Source organism: Coturnix japonica, chromosome 5 (genome assembly GCF_054131305.1).
Source record: "Coturnix japonica strain WE chromosome 5, WE-NBRP24, whole genome shotgun sequence".
NCBI lineage: Eukaryota > Metazoa > Chordata > Aves > Galliformes > Phasianidae > Coturnix > Coturnix japonica.
The window spans coordinates 22,568,814-22,590,569 of NC_140667.1; the positions used below are offsets into that span (position 1 = coordinate 22,568,814).

The 21,756-nt window shown below is 34.4% G+C and overlaps 1 protein-coding gene and 1 long non-coding RNA gene across 13 annotated transcripts in view; one reads left to right on the forward strand and one right to left on the reverse strand.

Annotated features, from left to right (window-relative positions):
* Positions 1 to 13,986, forward strand: part of LOC107314795 (uncharacterized) — a 93,705-nt gene extending 79,719 nt beyond the window's left edge. For 3 of the 4 annotated variants that reach the window (XR_014946550.1, XR_014946552.1, XR_014946551.1), the window contains 2 exons: positions 4,227 to 4,310; positions 6,082 to 8,546. This is a non-coding gene — a long non-coding RNA (uncharacterized LOC107314795). Of the gene's footprint in view, positions 1 to 4,226; positions 4,311 to 6,081; positions 8,547 to 10,506 lie in introns of those variants that run through there. The other variant, XR_014946553.1, reaches the window with a different exon arrangement.
* Positions 13,480 to 21,756, reverse strand: part of FUT8 (fucosyltransferase 8) — a 62,861-nt gene continuing 54,584 nt past the window's right edge. For all 9 annotated transcript variants that reach the window (XM_085548699.1, XM_015864462.2, XM_085548692.1 and 6 more), the window contains 3 exons: positions 20,083 to 20,259; positions 17,183 to 17,333; positions 13,480 to 14,429 (listed from right to left, as the gene is read on the reverse strand). In XM_085548699.1, the coding sequence (XP_085404825.1) occupies positions 14,112 to 14,429; positions 17,183 to 17,333; positions 20,083 to 20,259 (646 nt within the window). In that variant the 3' untranslated portion in view covers positions 13,480 to 14,111. The remainder of the gene's footprint in view (positions 14,430 to 17,182; positions 17,334 to 20,082; positions 20,260 to 21,756) is intronic.

The following is a 21,756-nucleotide window of genomic DNA, read 5'->3' on the forward strand; positions in this document are numbered from 1 at the left end:
GGTATTGACCCTTGGTATACTGACTGGTCTCCAGCTGGACTTCATGCTGCTCACTAAAACAGCTAAGGTCAGCAGTTCAGCTAGTTTTCAATCCACAGTTCACTTTTCTAGTCAGCACTTCTCAAGTTATTCTAAATTATGTAACTTGGAGGCTACATAAAATCTTACTAAAATCAAGAAAAATAACATCTGCTGTTCCCCCATCATCTACCTTGCCAATCATCCTTTCAATAACTATATTTACCATATTTAGTCCTTTCATGAATCCACACCAGCTACTATCAATCATCTTCTGTCTTTAACTTGTTTAGAATCAGTTTCCCTGATTATTTCCTCCATGGCTTCCCAGGAACTGAGGTGAGGCTGACCAATTTGTAGCTCCTCTTTTTTACCCTTCCTGATGGTAGGAGTGATATTTGCTTTTTTTTCTATCCCTTAGGGATCATCCCTAAACACAATTACCTTTAAAAATAAATAAATAAATAAATAAATTATGAGTGACCTTGCAAGAACATCAGCAAGCTTCATCAGCTTCATCAGCACTTGCTGAGTCAGGTCCATATCAGGACTTGTGTATGCCCAGTTCATTCACAAATAAAAAATGGGTCAGAAATGAGATCTCTTCTGTACTGACAAAGAGGAAAATAGCATTTGCTTCATGGGAAAGAAAAGATATTCTTGCCACAGAAATTGATTTTATGTTCTCAGAATATTCAGAATTAATCTACTAATGTTCTTCAAATAGCGAGCATGCAAGCAATTAGAACAAGGGAAAAAATGAAAGAAACTAAAAATTGTGATCCACAATTAAGGCATAACAGGTCAAAAATGTATCACAGTTCAGAAAGGTAGAAAATAAAAAGAAAACATTCTATAATGATTCTTTGAAGAATCAGAAGAGAAGTACAAACAGAACAGGGAAAAAGATTCCACTTAATCTAAAATTAAGTATAAATTAAAAAGTCTTAATAACTCCCTTAAAACTTATTTGATAGAGAGCAATCAGTCACAAATAAACAGATGGGTAACTTTCCACTTTTGGTACAGAACATTCACTTAGGATTCCTTCACAAGATACAAGCCAAGGTCATATACTGTTTTTCTTTCCAGGGGACAAGAAGCAAATAACCCCCTGCTCCCTTCATGGTCACAATATGTTAACTAACCAATCACTTTCAGAATATAATAACTTGCCAACAGGAAAGGATAAAATTCTGAACTGACTTGAATAGGACTCCCCATTCTATTAATAAGTGCTTAAGCACTATTAGGTAGCCATATTTGGATGGTCAAAACAGTTTTCATTAGGTCTGATAGCCATTTGGAGTTTAAGTCCGCTTCAGAATAATTTTTTTTTTAAGTGCATTAACATTACTGTTGGACAGGTACACTTAATCCAGGGTCAAGAAGAATGAAGATTTAGTTACACTACAATGAGTTTCACTTCACTATGTTTAGATTGCTGCTGTTAGCCCAGACTGTGTATCAAAACTGTATAAAGTGTGTCTGACTATGCTGAACTGAAGTATAGACAGTGGACCACTGAGATACAAACATACCTCATGATCAGGACTTTTCTCACAGCTTTACCATCTTATGGCACTCACAGACTAAGGCACAATTAAAGCAAACCTCAATTGATTTATAATTACCCAGCAATAATGATTATGTTTTCTTTTTTCTCTGAACATCTGTCAGGAAATGTTTTCATCTTCACTGAACATTAGTCAAACACCTGTTTCTCTGAGCTGCAAAGCGGTTCATTCTCCAACTAGGGGTTTAATATGTGCTGAAAGGGGAATAAGTATCTGTGATTTTATTAACAAGAAAGAATGTGATAATACAAGAAAAGCTAACACTTCTTGGAAACTAAAATGTAAACTGTCTTTCAAACCAAATGAGATGAGCCACATGAAGACTTTTCCAAATAAGTATCAAATAAGTGGCTATTATTTGAGATGTGCAATTCAGCCCAGACTTTCAAGCCTCAATTCTAATTTTGAAATGCTACCTCACTTTTAAAAGAGAGAACCAATTATTTGGACTGAAAACAGATTCAACGTAAATAATTAAACTTACACTATATTAATATTTTTGTTGATTAAAACTTTAAAAACTATTAACATCAATGGATAATGACACTGAATGAACTCAAACACAGGTTTCTAATGCTTCACGTATTTTAAGGCTTGTATTATGTGCTGCCTGGCTAGAAGCCAAGAGGCTCCTGCCACTGCTCTAACCTAAATGAAGTCATGGCAATGATAGAGATCACCACCTGATGGCATATCTTTAGTAACAGTTACATCAACAAAAATTAGCCTCTATTCATTCAACATATGATCAGATTAGGCTGCTTTCCCAGCAATTATAGTATTACCAGTATAAATTTCTAGAGATCAATATGGATCCTGAAATTAGAGTAATAAAAACCTACAGTGTGCATAAATGATAATGCAGCTGAGTAAATGATGCTGGAAAGTAGTGAATCAATCTGAATACAAAACAGTCTGTGATAAACTGAGTAAAGAAATTAACATGCTGTAATAGTTGGTTTGTACCCAATTTACTGACAAAAATAGCTCAGTTCATACAGCATGAAATACACTTAACCTCTATAAATCACAATATATTTAAGTCAGTTTTACGTGTTATGAACTAAGAATTTACTTCAGCCACATTTACACTCAGTCACCACAGAACTATGTGTACTGCTTAAAGGTAGCAATGGTTAAGTGACTGACCCCTTTCTTCACTTCAGCGAGTCTCTGCCTAGCACTTGTTTTTTACTATAGACCTCCTAATAATAAATTCAAAACCCAGGCCTGCAATTAAACACAGTTCTAATTCAGCTAAGAAGTGAAGACACCATATGATCTAAGCTTAGTCTTCCATTGTGAGATTAATCCTAGCATCATTCATGCATAAGCTACTCATCTAACCATATGAAAAACATGTTTCATGTATCTCCTCTCAGACCACAAGAATATATGGATTTGCACTGTATTTGAGGTTTTAATTGTAAACAAAGCAAACTGCCAGCTGAGTTGTATTCAGCACATCTCCCACACACTTGCATAGAGATTGAATTAATTTTCACATCCAGGTGGTTGAATTCTTAGAGATAATGGATTGAGTCTTGCTAATATGCATTGTTTATCCTGCTGAGACAGAGAACAAATTCCGTGACTTCACTCAGCAATAAGACTGTGTTGCAGTAATAGCTACAGCTAGTATTTAGCCAACACTGATCTAGTCTAGATTCTTCTGCAATACTGCTAAAATCAACATGATTAGTCTAAGCAATGACTGAAACTAAGTTGTTTATTCAGTCCAAAATCTTGGCACCTGTAGTTCTGGTGTCCCTGGCACTTAGTGATAGCATTATTTCTACTTCAGGAAAAAAAATAATATTGTTTTAAAGGAAATTGCTGAGCAGGGTTCAAGTTCTGACAAGACCAAAATGTAAAGCTATAGTGACCTTAGAAGGATTAGGGCTAATAAGCACCCATCATTTACAGTGTCATAGTGACATTTAGTTTGATCACCACTGTTTGTGGATACTTGGACTCAGATAATGAGGGAAAAAAAATCCTATGATAAATGACTTGAGGTTTTCTCATAAACGTAGTCAGTGTCCTCTAACTACATTCCTCAAAATAAAAGGCTTAAAAACAAAATAGACAGTGAGATGTTTACGCATATTCTAGAACTAGCATTGATAGACAAATACTGCTACAGTCAGCAATGGCTGAAAAAGAGATAATTATTAATTTGGCTACTATATATTTGGAAAAAACTCTACTAATTATTCCATCACTTAGCCTATACTGGGAGGGAAAGAACTGACTAGCTTTCTCCACATGCCCTAAATCCTCAGACTGCAGCCATAAGAGCTGACTCAGTCCAAAAGTGTTGTAGAAGATAATTAAAAAAATCCGTGACACTGATAACACAATGAAGAGCAGAATATATGTGAAAGACAGCTACTGAGAGAAGAGCAGATACACCGCTCCCTTAATATGAAAACCTTAATAATTAAAAAAGCACATACCTGTTTAGAAGCTTGTTTTCCAGGTGTACTGCTGCTGTGTACAATCCCATGGGGCTGGGCATGCATTCCTGAACCTGAAGTCAGAGAATTAAGACCCCTCAGTTCATAAATTCACACCTGCCATTTACACATGTTGTAAAGGACACAATAACACTCTCCTTCTCCATTACAGATTTCCTGAAGTATAAGCAAACCTGAAGCTAAGGAAAAAGTTGGATGAAATTAGAGTATTTATGGGAATATACTGGTTACAGAGGTAAAGCTTTTAAATACACAATTAACTTTTTCTTCAAGTGTTTATACTTATTCAATTGTCATCAATAAATGACTGAGGTAAGAAATAAATCCAAGATGGAAAACAGACCCAGAAGAACAGTTGTTCAAAATGCTTTGTAAAATGTCTGTGCAGAAGCCTACATCACTTTCTTGTGTGCACCAATGAGTGAAATTGGTTAAAATACTTGAACTGTGACTATATTCAGCACTGGTATCATTGACAGTTCATAACATTGCACTCTGCTGCCTATCTGGGATACGAAGTCTGAACGTTTTTGGTGCAAATTATAGAACTTGACAGTCTCTCAAAATAAGCAAATTCTGAATAGCTTAATTCAAAACCAACTAAAGATTATGGCCATTATGACAGCTGAGCTGCATATATTTTCTGCAGTTTTTAGGGTCTTCATTTATGACTTAATGGAAAACTTGTAACAATGAAACAGAGCACATGCACAAGACTGATGTGAAAACTTCCGAATAAATATTCTATACATTTCAGTCTTAAAAAGCGTACAGATAAAAAAAATATGGAAGAAAGGCAACACAATGCATGAAATGTTGCAAAGTTAAAATTATTTTAGAAATTTCATGGAAGAGTGTAAAGACGAAGGACACTGCCTTTTAAAGGACAGAAGGCTCTAAGAAATTGCAAGTGCACACACAGTAAATACTGGGAGGTGCCCAAAGTTTACAAAGAAAACTACAGCTTTGAAACTTAAATCTTTCCTAGACAGATATTTTGTAGGGTCTCGAGCACGAAACTCTGAACACAGTACTGGTGCTCACTATATATTTTGAGGAGTTTCCCCAAATAAATTCATGCTGCTGCTGGGCATGACTAAGCTACCCATTGAATCTTAGCATAATAAGATATAATTCTGTTTATTACAGTTTATTATTAAGTCATTGAAAGTGTGACAGGATAAAAAGGTGACAGGCCTTGAATCCATAAATTACCATAATTTAATAAAAGCATCCAGGTAAAATGGACCAAGATTTTTCACAAATCATTCTTTAGCCTTACTGAAGTTCAGTAGACAGTCATACAACTTGCATAACTCGTGACAGAAATTAAAATGATTAATTAACATGACAAACCAATCCATTGCCCTCACATATAAGCAGACAATCCTACTCTTTCCAAAGATACACATATTTAAGGTTCTATCATTCATGCTATGTATCACTATAAAGTAGTTATGTGGATCCCTCAAGATGCAGAAATACCATATGCAATAAGCAAACATCAAGTTCATTTTTATCTTATGATTAAGAATGTTGAGACAAAACTTCATATCATTGCTCTGATACATAGTCTGTAAATCAAAGAATCTGTTCGTTTCAGCAGGTGAAAATTAATGTTGATTCTTCAAAGATAAGAAGCAACTTGGATGAGGTAGTTAAAACTGAGGAGTCAGGAAATAATATAATTCCATATGTTTCTTACTCTGCATTCAGAGTAATCTTCCATGCAGTTCTGTTTTTAGGAATTTAATGGAATTTCTAGTTTTTAATGTTAGCGCTAGGAAAGGCTTCACTCCCTCTATAAGCCTTTCTATTGTTTACTGTTAAAAAATGATACATGAACTTTTGAGCAGTAACATTTTTTTTTCTGCTCCTGCGTAAAAATAAATTATAAGAAAACGGATATATAAAATATTGAATTGGATGAAAAAGCAGATCTGTTAATATAATTGTATTTAGTCTGTTTTCATTCTTTCTACATATAAAAACCTTTTCTTTTTCAGAGAGATCTGAATGAACAGAGTAGCAGAGCATTCTATGCATAAAAACAGAGATGGAGGAAATCAATTGTAAAAAAAGAAATTAAGTTGGCACCACTTGTAGAGAAGTTGTTGGGGAAGAAATTGCATAAATGAAGAGATTAATGACCATTGTTGTGCCTTGTACTAGCAGCATACTTGGAAAATTGATTTACAACTGCCTTTTGAGCACAGGAAACAATATTGTCACATCCTTCTGCAACTGCAAGATAAACTCTGAAGCAAAGCTGGATAAAAAAGGTATAAGGCAAAACAGTGACAATACTTGTATGAAACATATAACAGAATTAGCTCAAACTGCTTTTTGAGAATTCTGTATGTCTTCTGTATGTCCACTGTCTAAGGGGTCACTGCCCTCTCAGATGACAGTAACTCCAGATTATTGTCTATAGATCTCAATACTTGACAAAGAAAGGAAAATCTATGTTGAGATTTTCTAAGAAGACCAACTACAAGAACCTCAGAAATAAAACATGAAACACAAACATCAAAAGACTTTTCTTTTCTTTTCTTTTTTTTTTTAATCCCAGTGTATGCCTTTCTTTCTCACACTAAAAAGGCTTCCAGGGAGACTTTCAAGGGAGATCAAGATGAAGTAAATACCGCAGTGAAAAGCTAGGCTTGTTCACTATATAAAGGAGCAGAGCACCTACATTGACAAGATGCACCTCATCAGAAAGAAACAGCATGTTCTGAAACCAGCATCTATCCAGCATGATTGAACAATGTCTTATATTAGTTCTGACAGGGCAGACCAGGAAGACCATGACCTCCAGTCAATCTCATGTCAAGCCAACCATTACTTTGGTCACATCCTCCATGTCTTCTAGAGGTTTCTACATTCTTCAACAGATTTCATCCCTTCCGATTAAATATATATGTTTGCAAAGGCATATCATTTTACTCCACAAAACATTACTGCAAATTATTATCTTGAGACTGAAAAGGGGCAGGAGCAAGCCCTAGCCAGGCCAGCAAAGGGTGACAAAAACCTATTATTCCATTTGTTCTTGCACTGACTCTCCTACAACACAATTTTAGAAGCACAAAAATGAAGTTTATACATTCATGTTTACTTCTGAAACTCTCACTAATTCAGTCAGCAGTGGCATAAATGAACCTAATTCAGTTCATGCTGAAATACATTTAGCATATGCTAGGTTAGTTGCTAAGATACAAAAGATGGAATGGGAGCCAACGAAGCAAACAGATTATTTCTTAAACCACTGCATTGTTTCAGAATCAAACATATAAATATGCTAACAATAAGAAATGTCAGCAGCATGTAGAAAGGTACTAAAAATACATCCCGAATCTGACGTCTGATATTTGGGCTAGCAGTTTGGTTTGGTTTAAGAATTTCTTTTCACACAACAGTAATCAATATAAACACCTAAACAAAATATTAATGTAACAGAAATAAAAGCAAACACTACAAAATCAAATTAAAAAGAAAAATACAAGTACAAAGGAAAAAAATTATACACCCATTGATCCTTAAACTATCATGTAAAGATTCATTAATTCCAGCCTTTGCACAATATCTAGTTAAGCTTATGTTAAAAATGGTCAACTTGCTGATTAACTGAAATACAGACATAAAAAATCATTTTAAGAAATGTTAATGTACTATGAACTCCATCCAAGGCAAGAAGAAATACCATTTAGCAGTTTAAGCCCATAAGTCTGAATTTATTCCTTCAGTATAACAATTTCATACTCACGTGAAACCAAATCAAGTTTTATAGATGTTACAAAGAGACCACAAATTTAAAATTATAAATTCATCGCAGATCATTCTCCAACACTAAGTTGAAGCATAAGACAACTTGTCAGTTCCTTTCCAGCATCTTGGCTGGATATAACAGATGTCAGATTCCTTCCATTCGTGAAGAATTAAGTAGGATGTCCTGGTTTTTGGTCTCCTTCCACACCTTCAGGCTGCAATTCAGGAAAGACTTCACCAAACACATTTGGCTTATTTCAGAGACAGATCTTTTGTAGACAGCTGAAATGGACAGTAGTCTCCACATTCAATGCATTCTTGCAGACAAGTATGTAATATTCTTGTGGTTGTACTTCTAGTCAAGTAATTGAGAATTGTGCAGCTCTATTATAGCAGAATATATGCCAAAGAAAGAGCAGGAAGCCTAAGACAAAGCTAAAATAAAGGACTTTAAGACCAAAGAACATGACTCAATTCTTACAGTTCTGTAAAAGACTGCATTCAGATTACGTCCTTTATCACTTGTCTAAACTGCAAGTGTTAATGCATTAGAAGTGCCAGACAAATAAAAAAAAACACTATCCAAAGAAATCCTTCATCTGGTCAAGAAATTTGTTGTGGTACGAGTAGCAAGTATTCTCTTCTGATTCAAATGCATTTTGCAAATAAATAAAACCACTAAAAGAAGAAAAAAAAAAAAAAACACTAAATTTTCACACTTGCTGTCTCCTTGTTTTTCTGGTCAAGCAAAATAAATAAATAAATAAATCGAAATACAATAAGCAGAAAGGTTTGATAAAGGTTCATACAGAACTATACAGATCAGGCTCATATGCAAGCAGTCAGCAGTGTTAATGAAAAAGCATAAAAAAGTCATAGTCTTCAGAAAATAACCATCTAGAAGGTCCTCCTATTGGAATGCTGAGACTGGCAGATGTCTAGGAGAATGAGAGGAAATGGGTTGACAGATTTATTCAACAAAGCATAGGACAGTTGGGACTTTATCTCGCCATGTCAATAAAACACTTCATAAATAAACTAAAATTAAAAAAATATACTTTTAATCTATAAAAAGAAGTGAAAAATCATGCAAACTTGAAAGTAAAACTTGTATGTGTCAGCAACTATGTAACTGTCCGTGCCAGCAGACATAGATCCTTCCCTCACCAATCTCTCCTTAAAAATCAGCCTAAGAGCATGGAGATAATTTTAGGAAACTATAAAAGATATTTTGGTGCAAATAATTGGCACACCCTTGTATAATCCAAACTTGTTTCAACTGAAGTGGCAACAGGATTCCATCAACAAATAAGTTACATCAAAGGAAATAAACATGCAAAATAAAGGTTCAATTGAACAGCAAACACCATCAGTAACATTAGGCACTTGCACAAAGTACCAACAGCGGTAAGGACCACTTTTTATTGCACCCACACTGTGGCAGGGATTCTCAGATTCCCCTCACACTCTTCCTCATGTACTTTGATTCTGAAATAATCTTGTAAACAATTAATGCAACCAGTCATGCAGGCAGACACTAACAATTTTTTGCAGGCTTGGAAATTTTATACTGCCCACCTACTTGTTCCTTGTAATGTCATATTTCACACCTTTAGAAATGACAGAATACTAAGAAGTCCAGCCCAACTTGCTTGTGGTTGATATTTGTACATGATTTAAAAAAAATTATTTTTTTTTTTGCTACAGTCTTGCTCCTTAAAAATCTGCAGTACATAATGTAGCCCTTGACATAAGCCTGCAGCTTCTGAAAAGAATTCTAGTGATGGCTTCAGCAAATGGAATTTTTAGTGAGATATAAATGTGATTTTAATTCAAGTAAACCAAATAAAATTTAAGTCCTTTAAGAACATTTCAGCTAGACTTCATCAACAAAACAACAAATAAATAAGTAATATAGTAACAGCCAATGACCAGAACATAACCAGCATGATGTTTATAAACAAGACTAAGACCTGTACAAGGCAAAATCAAAAAAGGGACTGCAAATTAAGTATTTTTGGCAAGGATCTGCTGGCAAAGATCATTAATCTCTGAAAGGTTTATTTGTATCCTGTGGCTTTATAAAATTGATCCAGCAACTTAGAAGTATAAAATATCTAGTTGTTTTAGACTTATTCCCCACCTCACAAACTAAGCAAAGGCTTTTCACCTGGATTCTTCAAACGTTAGAGAGATTACATTGCAAAGACTCCTATGAACTGAAAAACCAAAAGTTCAATTCACTGTTTTGAAAAAGACCTAAGTCGTAGGTGCTGCTCCATTGGCATGAAGCAAAGTCATTCTCCCTTTAGCTAGGAGAACATGTAATGAAAATTTTCTATTTTACATATTATTATGATTCTACCTCAGAAGCTGATACTCAGATCTTCTAACTGCATATTAAAGAAACAAAAGCCTATCATGAAAATGAAACATGTTTCAGTTTTGGAGGAAGCTTTCAGATTATGAATCCCTCTCCGTAAAAGAAGTATGATCAGTTCTATTTTCTGAAAAATCAGTAAAGATAAATCTTTCTGATAATCACAAGTCTCCTTGAAGTCCATTGGTAGAAGGGGTAGACAAAACATTTCTCTGAAGAAAAATACTTTTAGATTTTGAAATAAAACATCATCCTTCATGAACAAATCCACAATATTTTGCAGTTCACCAAGACAGCATGTTGGAAGAGGAAATTTGGGAATTCCATCCAAGTGACTGCATGTTGGGCTGAAAATTAAGAACAGAACTCAGGTTGGTGTAATTGCAGCAGTGAGCTGACTATGGTCCCAGGCTATAAGGTGCACCATGGTCACAGAAGACTAGTTAACTGAATGTCAGAATATAGTTCTTAGACCAGCTACTGAGAATTAGAATATTTTGTATACAGAGACTACATTTACCTAGAAAATAAGTTATTACAAAGAACATAACAATTATAAATTAACAAAGAAGGAAACAGTATTGTTTCTTGTTTATGGTTTTTTTTTTTTCTTTATGAATACAACACACTCACACATGCACAAATGCTTCTTAAAGAGAAAAAATTTAATTAAATATTATCTTGTTTGAGAGACTATAAGGACCTGTATAAGGACTTGGTAGTTTGGTATGAGGCAAAAACCATTGCAGAGCTACAAAGTGAATGAAAGAAACGAGGTGTGTAAATGCCTGCTTGCAAGTATTCTGGATAGTACCTTAATGAGTTTAAAAACTTTCAAAAATTCTGCATTCTTTCAGGTATGTAAGACAATTTTTTATTCCTGTTTTGTTGTTGTTGTTGTTTTGTTTTGTTTGTTTGTTTAGCTACAATAGAAAATTGGAGGTCTCATCTTCATTTAACCATAGTACGGAAAGAGGGATCTATCTTGATTTCACTGTAATTGATAATCACTTTTAACATCCCAAGGTCCCAGAACTCTAGGCCATAACTGACTCACAGTCTTTAGGAAAACATCTCTAGAGACAGATACATCCAGCAAACAGCCTACTGCTATGATGCTTCCTCTGAGAAGCACTGCACTGTAAGCAATAGAGAATATGATCCAGAGGAATAAGGTCACAGCATCTACATTAAAACGTGTCTTAATTATTAACAATAATTCTATAATTTCATATGATTTAACCATCATTTTCATCAAAGACAATAAGAGAATTATTTATTAGGTACTTGGAATACGTAAGAACACACAAGCACCTTGCCAATATTTCGTCAGCTTTACAGTTAGTTAAGCAATTGCCAAATTATATGGATATTTACTCCACAGCATCAGTGTTTTCAGTTTTATGGTCACTACATCAGAAGATATGTTCTTGCCTTTGGGTTCATCTTAAATATTCTGTTATTTATCTTTTCTTGTGATATTTTTTATCAGCTTCCCTGACTACAGAGGATTTTCTCATATGTTAATTCATTTATACTATTTTTGTGCCAGTCTCAATAAACGAGCTTGGAACTATGATGTCTGAAGGTGTAAATAAAGAGCTTCAAAAATAAAACATCCAAAATCTAAAAATATCCAATAGATAATGTAATACTTGTATGGAAATAGTTATAAATTACATTTCCCAAAGATAAAATGCATTGATTTAACCACTAAGAAATATTTTTACCTTTCAATATTTTCAAGTTTCAATAACAATAATAGCTTTACATGGACCATACAAATTTAAGGAAAAGTTATGTATTAGCTTTCATTTGTACCTCCAAAATGCCACAAGTTTGGCTTAAGCTGATAGAAAATTTGTCAAAATCACTTAGATGGTAATCTAACGCCAAACAGCTTCCTCAGTTCTTTTTAAAAATACAGAAATACTAGTTAACTTGAGTCAGCTTTAGTCACAAATATTCAATTTCAGCATTTCTTGCCTTTCTTTTATTCATTTGCCTTTACTCTTCAGTTATTCATTAAAACATTTGGTATATTTTTTACCAAGATATCTATTTAATACTAGTAGCAGGTAACATCTTTTTTCTCCACAGCACTTTTGATTTTGTTCTTTTTCAAAACACAATAGCTTTTCACTTGAGAAACACATAACTGCAAGGGATCTACAGGATCTGCCCTGCAAACAATGCCACAGCGAACTAATTAGTTAATTTGACCATATACCAACCATACTTCACCTAATTCATCACTATTTCAATTAGAAAACTATTGCTAAACTTCACAGCTCCAGGGATTTCCATCTACTTTATAGTAGAAATTATTCATGATCAAGTGCATTTATTCGTTCTTGAGTCAAAACTGTCCTTGATGTCTTCATAAATAAAATTAAATATCATTTTAAGCTTTAACAGCCACACTTTTTAAAAACATTTACTCATGTGGCACTTTCTCAGTATCTGAAGAGTAAAGATTGTCTTTACTTCCAGTATCCCAACTCTGATAGCACTAGAACCTGTACAATATTTTTAATACTATTCTCAATTGGAAATACTATTAATATCTTGTACATTTATATATACACACACATACATAACCCTGAAAATCTGTGAATCTGTTTGTAAAATTTTTAAATTCTCTTTTCTGTATAGACTAGCAGCAGACCTCAAAACACTAAAAATTACTAACAACTTAATATCATGCATAAACTGTACTCTTGTGTATATTTTACTGGAACCTACTAATTTCTGGGTAAACTGATGGATTTTTTTTTTTTAAATTTCTTTTTTGAGCGCGAATGCAGTGAAAACAGCATATACGCCTCCTGAATTGTTAATTGAATTGTGAATTAATGTGAATTGAAGGGATCTAAAAATAGGGGACCCGGAATATTTTTGCTTCAAATCAACAAGATACAATGCCTGAACTATAAATAGCTACCTGTAGTACTAAAAAAATACTTTCGTAAGAGAAACATAGAGGGTAAAAGAAAATGCTTGAAAACAGGTGTAAGAAAATATGCCACTGAAGTCATCCTGTTAAAACCTGCTGTCCACAGAACCGAGAACCACTCTGCCACCACCTGCTGTCATTCTAAGTGCATGTACATTTGATGAAACTCCAGTTCTGCCACTTTCTTCTTCTGGTTTTTTGTTCTTGTTTTGTTTTAAATCAAAAGCAATGTCCAAAAACATTCAGTACTGACAAATTTGTTTATGGCATGGTTTTACAAAAGCTCCTAACAGACAGTGATTATTTCAGTGTTGGATGTATCCTTTATTTTATTAATCATGAGAAGTAACCAATGGAATGCTAAAAATAAACTTGTAAAGAAATCTAGTCTGAAATTTGAATCTCTTTGAAGTAAATCCAGTGATCATGGTAACAACTGAAAACTGACTCTTGCGCATCAGTGAAACAGGCATGGCTCTTTTAAAAATGTCACAAATCTTTCAGATATAGGCACCATGTTTTAAATTTTGCACATACAAAATATGTTCATGTTACTCAAATTACACAATATGGCAGTGTTATAAGTCTGAGCATTATTGTCATATAATGGCAGAGAAAAGAGCTGAGAGCTCACATAAGACTACTGACTGGGACAAATCTTGAAGAGACAAAAAGTATAAAACAACAGTTTTCCTGCTGTATGCATTTGTGTGTGTGCATGTGTGAGAGTGCATATAACAAAACATGTTTAGGAGTGAGTTCAGATAATAGCCCATCCATCTGTTCTCAGTTTCTTATCCAGTTTCGTTACCAAAGGCTTTGATTTTAAATGCATGTTAAAATGCAAATTCAAATCCCATATAAACCATTAGTATGTTGACTGATTTGAGTCAAAGAAGTGAGATTTAACTGCCAAATGTCTTCCTTTTATTCTACTTTTCAGCCTCTGGGTATGTAGGGTATTTGACTGTCTCAATTTTCTCCTTAACTTTATAGGACGGGTACAGGCCTGTTTTTCCTAATTTCCTATTGATTCCTTTCGAATAACCATCCCAGTGATTTCCAGCTACTCCAATTATATCTCCAGGTTCCATAGGAATTTCATCAGCAGTTCGTGGATGATGAGCATAAACAGCAATCTGATTATGTGCATTCTGTCCCCCAAAGTAGTAGATATCATCCAAAGAATGGAAATATGCTGAAGCATCTGGATGCAACGTCTGCATAATTTCATAGGCGACTCGACAAACCTTGGAAATAAATTAAAAAAAAAAACAACGTATAAGTATTGTGTCTGTGTGCCTAAAATATATTATAGTAAACAATGTGTAACAACTAAATTTTATAAAAGAAAGAACAAGGAATATTCAGTCTATTTGTTAAGAAGTACTTGAAAATGCTATGTATTTGCTAACGAGCAGCATGCAGCTCTGAACTGGGATTCTGCATAGACACAGCAAATAACTACTTGCAATGGTCTACTTCTCAGTAAAAATTGTGAACTTCCAAATGAACACCAGCCAGTATGTCTCTTAAGATGGATAACTTTTAGCTAAGCAAACAAAAGTAGATTTGTTTTCTTTTTTGACTGAAGTATATTTTACTTCTTGATGAACTTCTAGAACTTACATTTTCAAAGTCTACTCCACAGTAATGGTGGTCCAGTTCCTGGATCTTCCTTTCTCCCTTTCCTCAAAATGGGAGTGATGTTCCCCTTTTTCCAGTCACTGAGGAATTCATGGGACAGCTACAAATTTTTGGATATGATGGAGAATGCTTTGCAATTATATCACCAGTGGCCTTCAGGACCTTGGGATTCATATCATTGGGCCCCACAGACTTGAACACATTCGGTCTCATATGTCAGATGCCTGATTTGGTCATTGTGATCTCTCTGACTTGTAATCTAGATTACTACATCTTTCTCTGATTTTTATTAACATTACATTAGTAACAGGTTATTTCATAGTTTGTGGTTGTTTCTGATGTTTTGTGTGTGCACCCAGTAAAGAGGAAAGACACACAATGCTGTGAAAGACTTTAAATTTTTTCAGTATGAGTCATTTTAGTAAATCGTTCAAATCTGACAAAGCATGCAAAATTTCCATTCAGTAATTACTTCCACAGCTATAAAGCTGTGAACCTAGAAAACCAACCTGTCAACAGCAGCAGGCAAAGAATCCACATAAAGAATTATATGTGAAGCTAAGTAATAAGTCTCTTATTTTTGTCATAGATTTACTTGCTTTGTAAGCTATATACTTACGGGTACAATGCAAAACATAGGACTAATAAACCCCAAAAGAAAATGAGATTATCAAGAAAAATAAGTCTCGCAGACAGAGCTACAACTTCATCCAAATGAAGACTGAAGAGACAAAATTGCTATTTGTTTTAATATACAACCTTAATTCTGCAATTGTGTGGCAATTTGTGGCTTTTTCAGGCAATTCAATTATTGTGACACATTACAAACAGTGTCAAGGTAGATCTGGCCTTCTCTTGGCATGCCTGATTTTTAAACAACAGACTTCTACTCGGTACTCATTTAGCCCTCATAGCACAAAGAAGAACTAATATAGGATCCTTCCTAAAAAGTTTGATCCTATTCAAGTATATAATAACTTTCTAAAAATACCTCTGTAATAAACACCTTGATTTCCCCCTGCACCTCAAGAAAAATGGAAAAAATCCAGTATAAAATATACAGTCCAAAATCACACTGAAAATAAATTCTCACTCTTACTTTCTCTTCACACAGATTACATACTGGATGAGTCATCTTTAGCATGGCATTGCTGTGATCCAATATTCTAATAAACTGTTTATTTCATTGATGAAAGGATAGTGAAAGTAGATATATATGAATATATTTTACACACTTCTTGAAAACTTGAAAATTCAGCAGAAATATCTACTATTAATGCACAGAGATGGAGAATGAGGATAGAGTTCAAGGATACTGTGCAACTCAAATGTATTCTCAAAGGGAGGTTAATGCCAGATGACCTCCAGAGTTCCCCTTCAATCTTCATCACTTTATACTAATATATTTTAACATATATTCGTCTTTTGAAACAGTTAAAATTCACCTAAAATATATTCTGTCAAAGCAATTGTAAAACCTAAACTTAAACACTGTTCTTCTATGCTTATATCCAGCATGTTTTCAGCACAGTTATCTAAATATAATAATAGCAGATCACATCATAAATTTTTCATTAAGTTGTTTTTTGTCATTGTTCTTGGTTTTTTTTTCTTTTTACTGAAAAGCACATAATAAAGGAAGAACATTCCTTTAGAATATTATTATTTTTATTTTTTTTTTTTAACCACATCTGGCATACACAGTCCTAGCTCTTAGCTGATAATCACCTTGTCAATATAGGTGAATAGAGCATTTTTTAGAAGTGGATAGCTTCTCACAGGCTTTTCTTACCAGGGATTTTTTAGTTTGGAGTTTATTCATATCTTGCCCTGAAGTAGCCAACATTAATAACCTTCAAAATATGCTTTTTAAGAAGTAGTCCTTAAAAAAAATAAAATAAAAGTCCTCGGATCTCTAGAAACATAATAGTCTTTAATTAGAAATTATATTTCTCCTTTCCTTGTCACTCCTGCTATTAAGTCAAGCAACATGTTCAGAATTACTTTTACTTACTTGCATGCCTTAACTAAGCTGTATAGAAACAAATATACAAGTTATATATTAACTTTATGTAAAGCTAGAAAACTTTTTTTCTTAATTGAAATGCCATAATTAAGCCAATAACTTCAATAGGGGAGAAGTAATCAACCAGTGCTAAGTCATCTCAATTTTCACATATTATTAAAAATAAAAAAATTTAAAAACCCACAATAGTCCCATGAAATTTTCATCAGAGAGAACTGAGACCAAGATTTCAGAAGCAAGAAGAAAAGGAAGATTCAGAACCAGTACATATATTCTATACTATTCAGAACCAGTACATATATTCTATACTGTATTTATACTGCAGTTTACCTGGGATGAAAATGTACAGACCAGGAAGTCCGCCTGAGACAAAAAGTGGATATCCAGAATAACACCTCTTAGGGAGTTTTCAGTGTATCGATTATGAAGTCCCGCTGACCAAGATATGGAGTTATCACTGATAAATTCATAATTTGGATACCTATGAAAATATAATATGCCATTAACAGTAGAGTCTGGTGGTGTTAAGAAACATCATCTTTGCTGTAAGATAAGATAGTTAATGTGAGTCTCTCCTTTACACTCTAGAATATTACTACTTATTATTAGAATATTATTACTCATTATATTACACCATGCATACCCTCAATTTGTCAAAAGGAACTTAAATAAGAAGAAAGTCAAAGATATGAATGTAAAATACCAGGAAGTGGATGCTGTATTCTGTTAATCCTACTGATTCTACATGAAATGTACACATTTAGCTTTCTCTACTACTAAATGGAATACAGGACTGTCCTTACTAAACTACTAGATACTGATTATTATGACATGCAAGGAAAGTAGTCACCTCTAAAGGGACAAGTTAAATAAATGAATCTAAATTAAAAAGGAAACTGTTTTTCACAGTTAAGATTGTGTGGAGAACAGGTTTTGCAATTTAAAAACATTAAGCAAATCAGAAGTTTTTAACAGGTAACTATGACTTTGAAACAAAAAAAAAAAAACCCAACATATTTTTAAATCCTTGAAGGAGAATAGTATTTCTCGGGATATTTTTAACCTTTACAAAAGAACTGAAATAAATGGCTGAAAGTAGGATGGATTAAGCAAACAGCCTCCAAACAAAGGGAAGTTTTATATGAAAAATTCTACAAAGATGCAACTAAGATGATAATTACACTGCTGTACCATTTTATTTCAGTCATGAAATGCAACTTGTGTTACTAACATGCCAACTACAAATCCACACTATTAGGCTAATTATAAAACAATTTAAATACAGCTTTCAAAACTCATTGCAACTACAAAGCACTTTATTACATGAGGTAGTAAAGTCAGCTAATACTATATTTTTATGAATTAATCATTATTTAAGGGTTTAATAAAGAAAATCAGAATATAGCATATATAGAACACGGCATTCTGGGGTGCATTAAAAAAAGCATGTCCAGCGGGTTGAGGGAGGTGATCCTCCCCCTCTACTCTGCCCTGGTACGGCCTCATCTGGAGTACTACGCCCAGTTCTGGGCTCCCTAGTACAAAAAAAGACAGGGATCTCTTGGAAAGAGTCCAGCAGAGGGCCACAAAGATGGTGAAGGGCCTGGAGCATCTCCCCTGTGAAGAAAAGCTAAGTGGACTGGGTCTGTTTAGCCTTGGGAAAAGAAGACTGAGAGGGGACCTGATTCAGGTCTATAAATATCTATGGTGTGGTGGGCAAAGTGGCAAGGCCAGACTCTTTTCAGCAGTTTGTGGAGAAAGGACAAGGGGAAAGGGGCAGAAACTGGAGCATAGGAAGTTCCACACGGATGTGTGCAAGAGCTTCTTTTTGGAGGGGGTGACGGAGCATTGGAACAGGCTGCCCAGGGGGGTTGTGGAGTCTCCTCTGGAGATATTCAAGACCCGCCTGGACATCTACCTGTGTGACCTGGTGTAGGGAACCTGCTTTGGCAGGGGGTTTGGACTCGATGATCTCTGGAGGTCCCTTCCAACCCCTACAATTCTGTGATTATGTGAATTCATTAAATATTACAACCTAAATTTTGTATTACTTGTCTTTTCATTGTTCAAATCTGCACTTTAAAAGTTATGTTACCCTAGTTGTTTCTGCTACTGTTCTTGTCTATACATATAAAAAAAAGGATGGATTAGATTTCCACCATCCACAGCTGAAACATATACAATGCCACCATATTTAGTTTTTTCAAAACTCCATAACTTTAAACAGCAGCTTTTTACAGATATAAAAGTAAAATACAAATCACAAAATCTAAATACACAGGCTTGCAAGGCTGCAAATAATTCCTGTTAGAAAATAACACTTTCCTGTTACCTTGTATACACAAAGAAAATCCAGTATGTTATCTTAAATATTTTTCCAACCGTGCTACCAAGTTCAGGTATTGCCATTCTCATGTTACCTCTGTCTTAAAAAAGTTTTCATTCCCCTGCTTAATAGAAAAATCCTTTCTTTTGCACAAAAGAAAAAGTTTTGGAAGTAGAAATAAGAGCTATTTAGTATACAGAAAAATAAATAGCACTGAAAATGACAATATGCTAAATTGCACTACTACTCTGAAGCAAATACATTTAAATTCAATGCACCTAGAGTACTTATCCTACTTTCCAGTCAGGGCAATAAGCATTTGTAAGATTGTTTATATGCCATAAACATCTGAAGGAATGTTATTAATCCTTGATGCATCTGCTTTCTTGTATTAAACGGAAGTTTTTACCAACTCAGCAAAATTTACCAAACTATGGAACTTAACAAGTTTGTTTGGGAAAACACAGGCCATATTAGGAGTAAATGAATGCATACATGCACTCACAGGTTTGAACAGTTACATTTGCTATGAGAGCTAGGGAAAGTTTGTTAGAGCCACATTCTAGAGAGCTATTAAACAAAGAGCAATAAAGTGATCAAGACAATGATACAGACCAAGAATCCCACATACATAAAAGATAAACCTTACATTTATTCATTGATAGAATGAAAAAAAACAACATCTTTTATGTGGTGAATATACATATTCATATATACATATATATATATAAAGTCATCCATAAAAAGAATTTCTAAGAGAAAAATAAAAAGCATAAGAAGTTGAAATTCTTTGCTGTATAAAAGATCATAAAACAGCAATACCAAGACCTGTGCCCACAATAGCCAGAAACTGTAAACAGTAATTAGAAGAAACAAACTGTAATACAATCATAGTTCATCTTACTTGGATTTGGCCTCTTGCAATAATGAAGGGTCATCTGTAGCCAAATATACTCTCTTTTTATCAACATGCATTCTACGAGCAAGTAGTTCAAACCGCTCTTCAACATGCACCATATATTCTTCAATAGGATGAAATGCTGCCTCTGTTCCCACTTTGTCTGTCCTCCGAACATGAACACTGGAAAAGGACAGAAACTAGGAATTCAGCATACAAACACAGCACATACTTAAGTAAGTGAAATTTTAACTTTAAATTTCATGCCTATGCTGCAAATTGAACCTGCACATAAAACAAGGAACAATTAGAATTAGTCGCTGATATCCATCAAGACATGCTGAACTGAGAAATTAACTGCAAAATCTGAAACATATATCGGGCTTTTTAATAACATTAAGTCTACTGTCAGCCTCCTCTTGAATGCAATATATGAAGGCTGCTATGTAATTCCTTCTAATTTGTTTGTCCACAATGCCAGAGGCAGGTGCGGGTGGAATGGCAGTGGAGGATGAACCTCCCCATCAATATGTCATTACATGTTGTTGCTTTGAAATAGATGGCAGCAGAGGGGTAGTCTGATAAAACAGCACCTGACGTGGAAGTACATATGAAGCGAATCTGTGTAACTGAATTCCTCCACACAAGAAAAACTGCACCCACTGACACTCATCGATGCTTGCTGAATGTTTATGGTGACCAAACACTGAACACAAACATGGTGAGATAGTGGGTGATGCATTTCAGCATCAGTGGCAACACTGATTCAGATTTTTATGGAAGTAGTATGCACGTATTTGCTCATCACTGGTGCATAGTTAATGGTGGTGAATATGTTTAAAACCAGTGTTTTGTAGCTGAGAGTTTGCTCTACCAAATAGTGTTATAACATGTCCTTTTTTATCTGTTGTAGTTTCCAAGGAAATAAATAGGAGGCATTAATTTTGGAGCAACCTATCTTGTAAGGCATGGAGTAGCTGAAAGAAAAAAAATGAAGGAGTTTCAATTAAAACATACTGAGTATTTTCTTATTAGCAGAAAATATCAAGTGTAATGCTTGTTTAATACATAAGCAAATAAGCAAAATAGGAATATTTGCATCATAGGTATACTGGGACACCACTATACGGCATGGTTTGAATGAAAGTAGTTAAAATACATCTTCCTCCTACTCTTGAAACCTAACACGTCTTAAGACCTGCCAGTAGAGGTGTGGCCTACCAGGTCAATGGTCAAAAGCCATCTAAAGAACTAACATTTGGACAGAACTACTATAGACTAGAAAAAGAAAGATGAAGGATTGAAAGAATAATATAGTAAAGGAAGCAGCAGCAAAAACTGTCACATCACAAGGCAGTAAAAACCTTTCTTCCACAAGCTATTCTTCATTTCACATTGGTACCTTCCTGCTCCCCACAGCTCCCCACACAGTCCTTTCCAATCTACAGATGCTGCTAACAGCCATTAAAGCATCAGCAGAAAAGGCACACACTGTGCTCAAATGCTTCCAACAAATTTACTGGATTGTGGCGCACAGTCTCGCCAATGATAAAGGCTATGATCACTTTAAAAGAAGACACAGATAGAAGAGTGTCTGGAATACAAACTGCTAGTCATTTACGTGAATGTAATTCAATGTTACATTTCTAGATATCAAAGGACATTTAATTCTTCTACTGA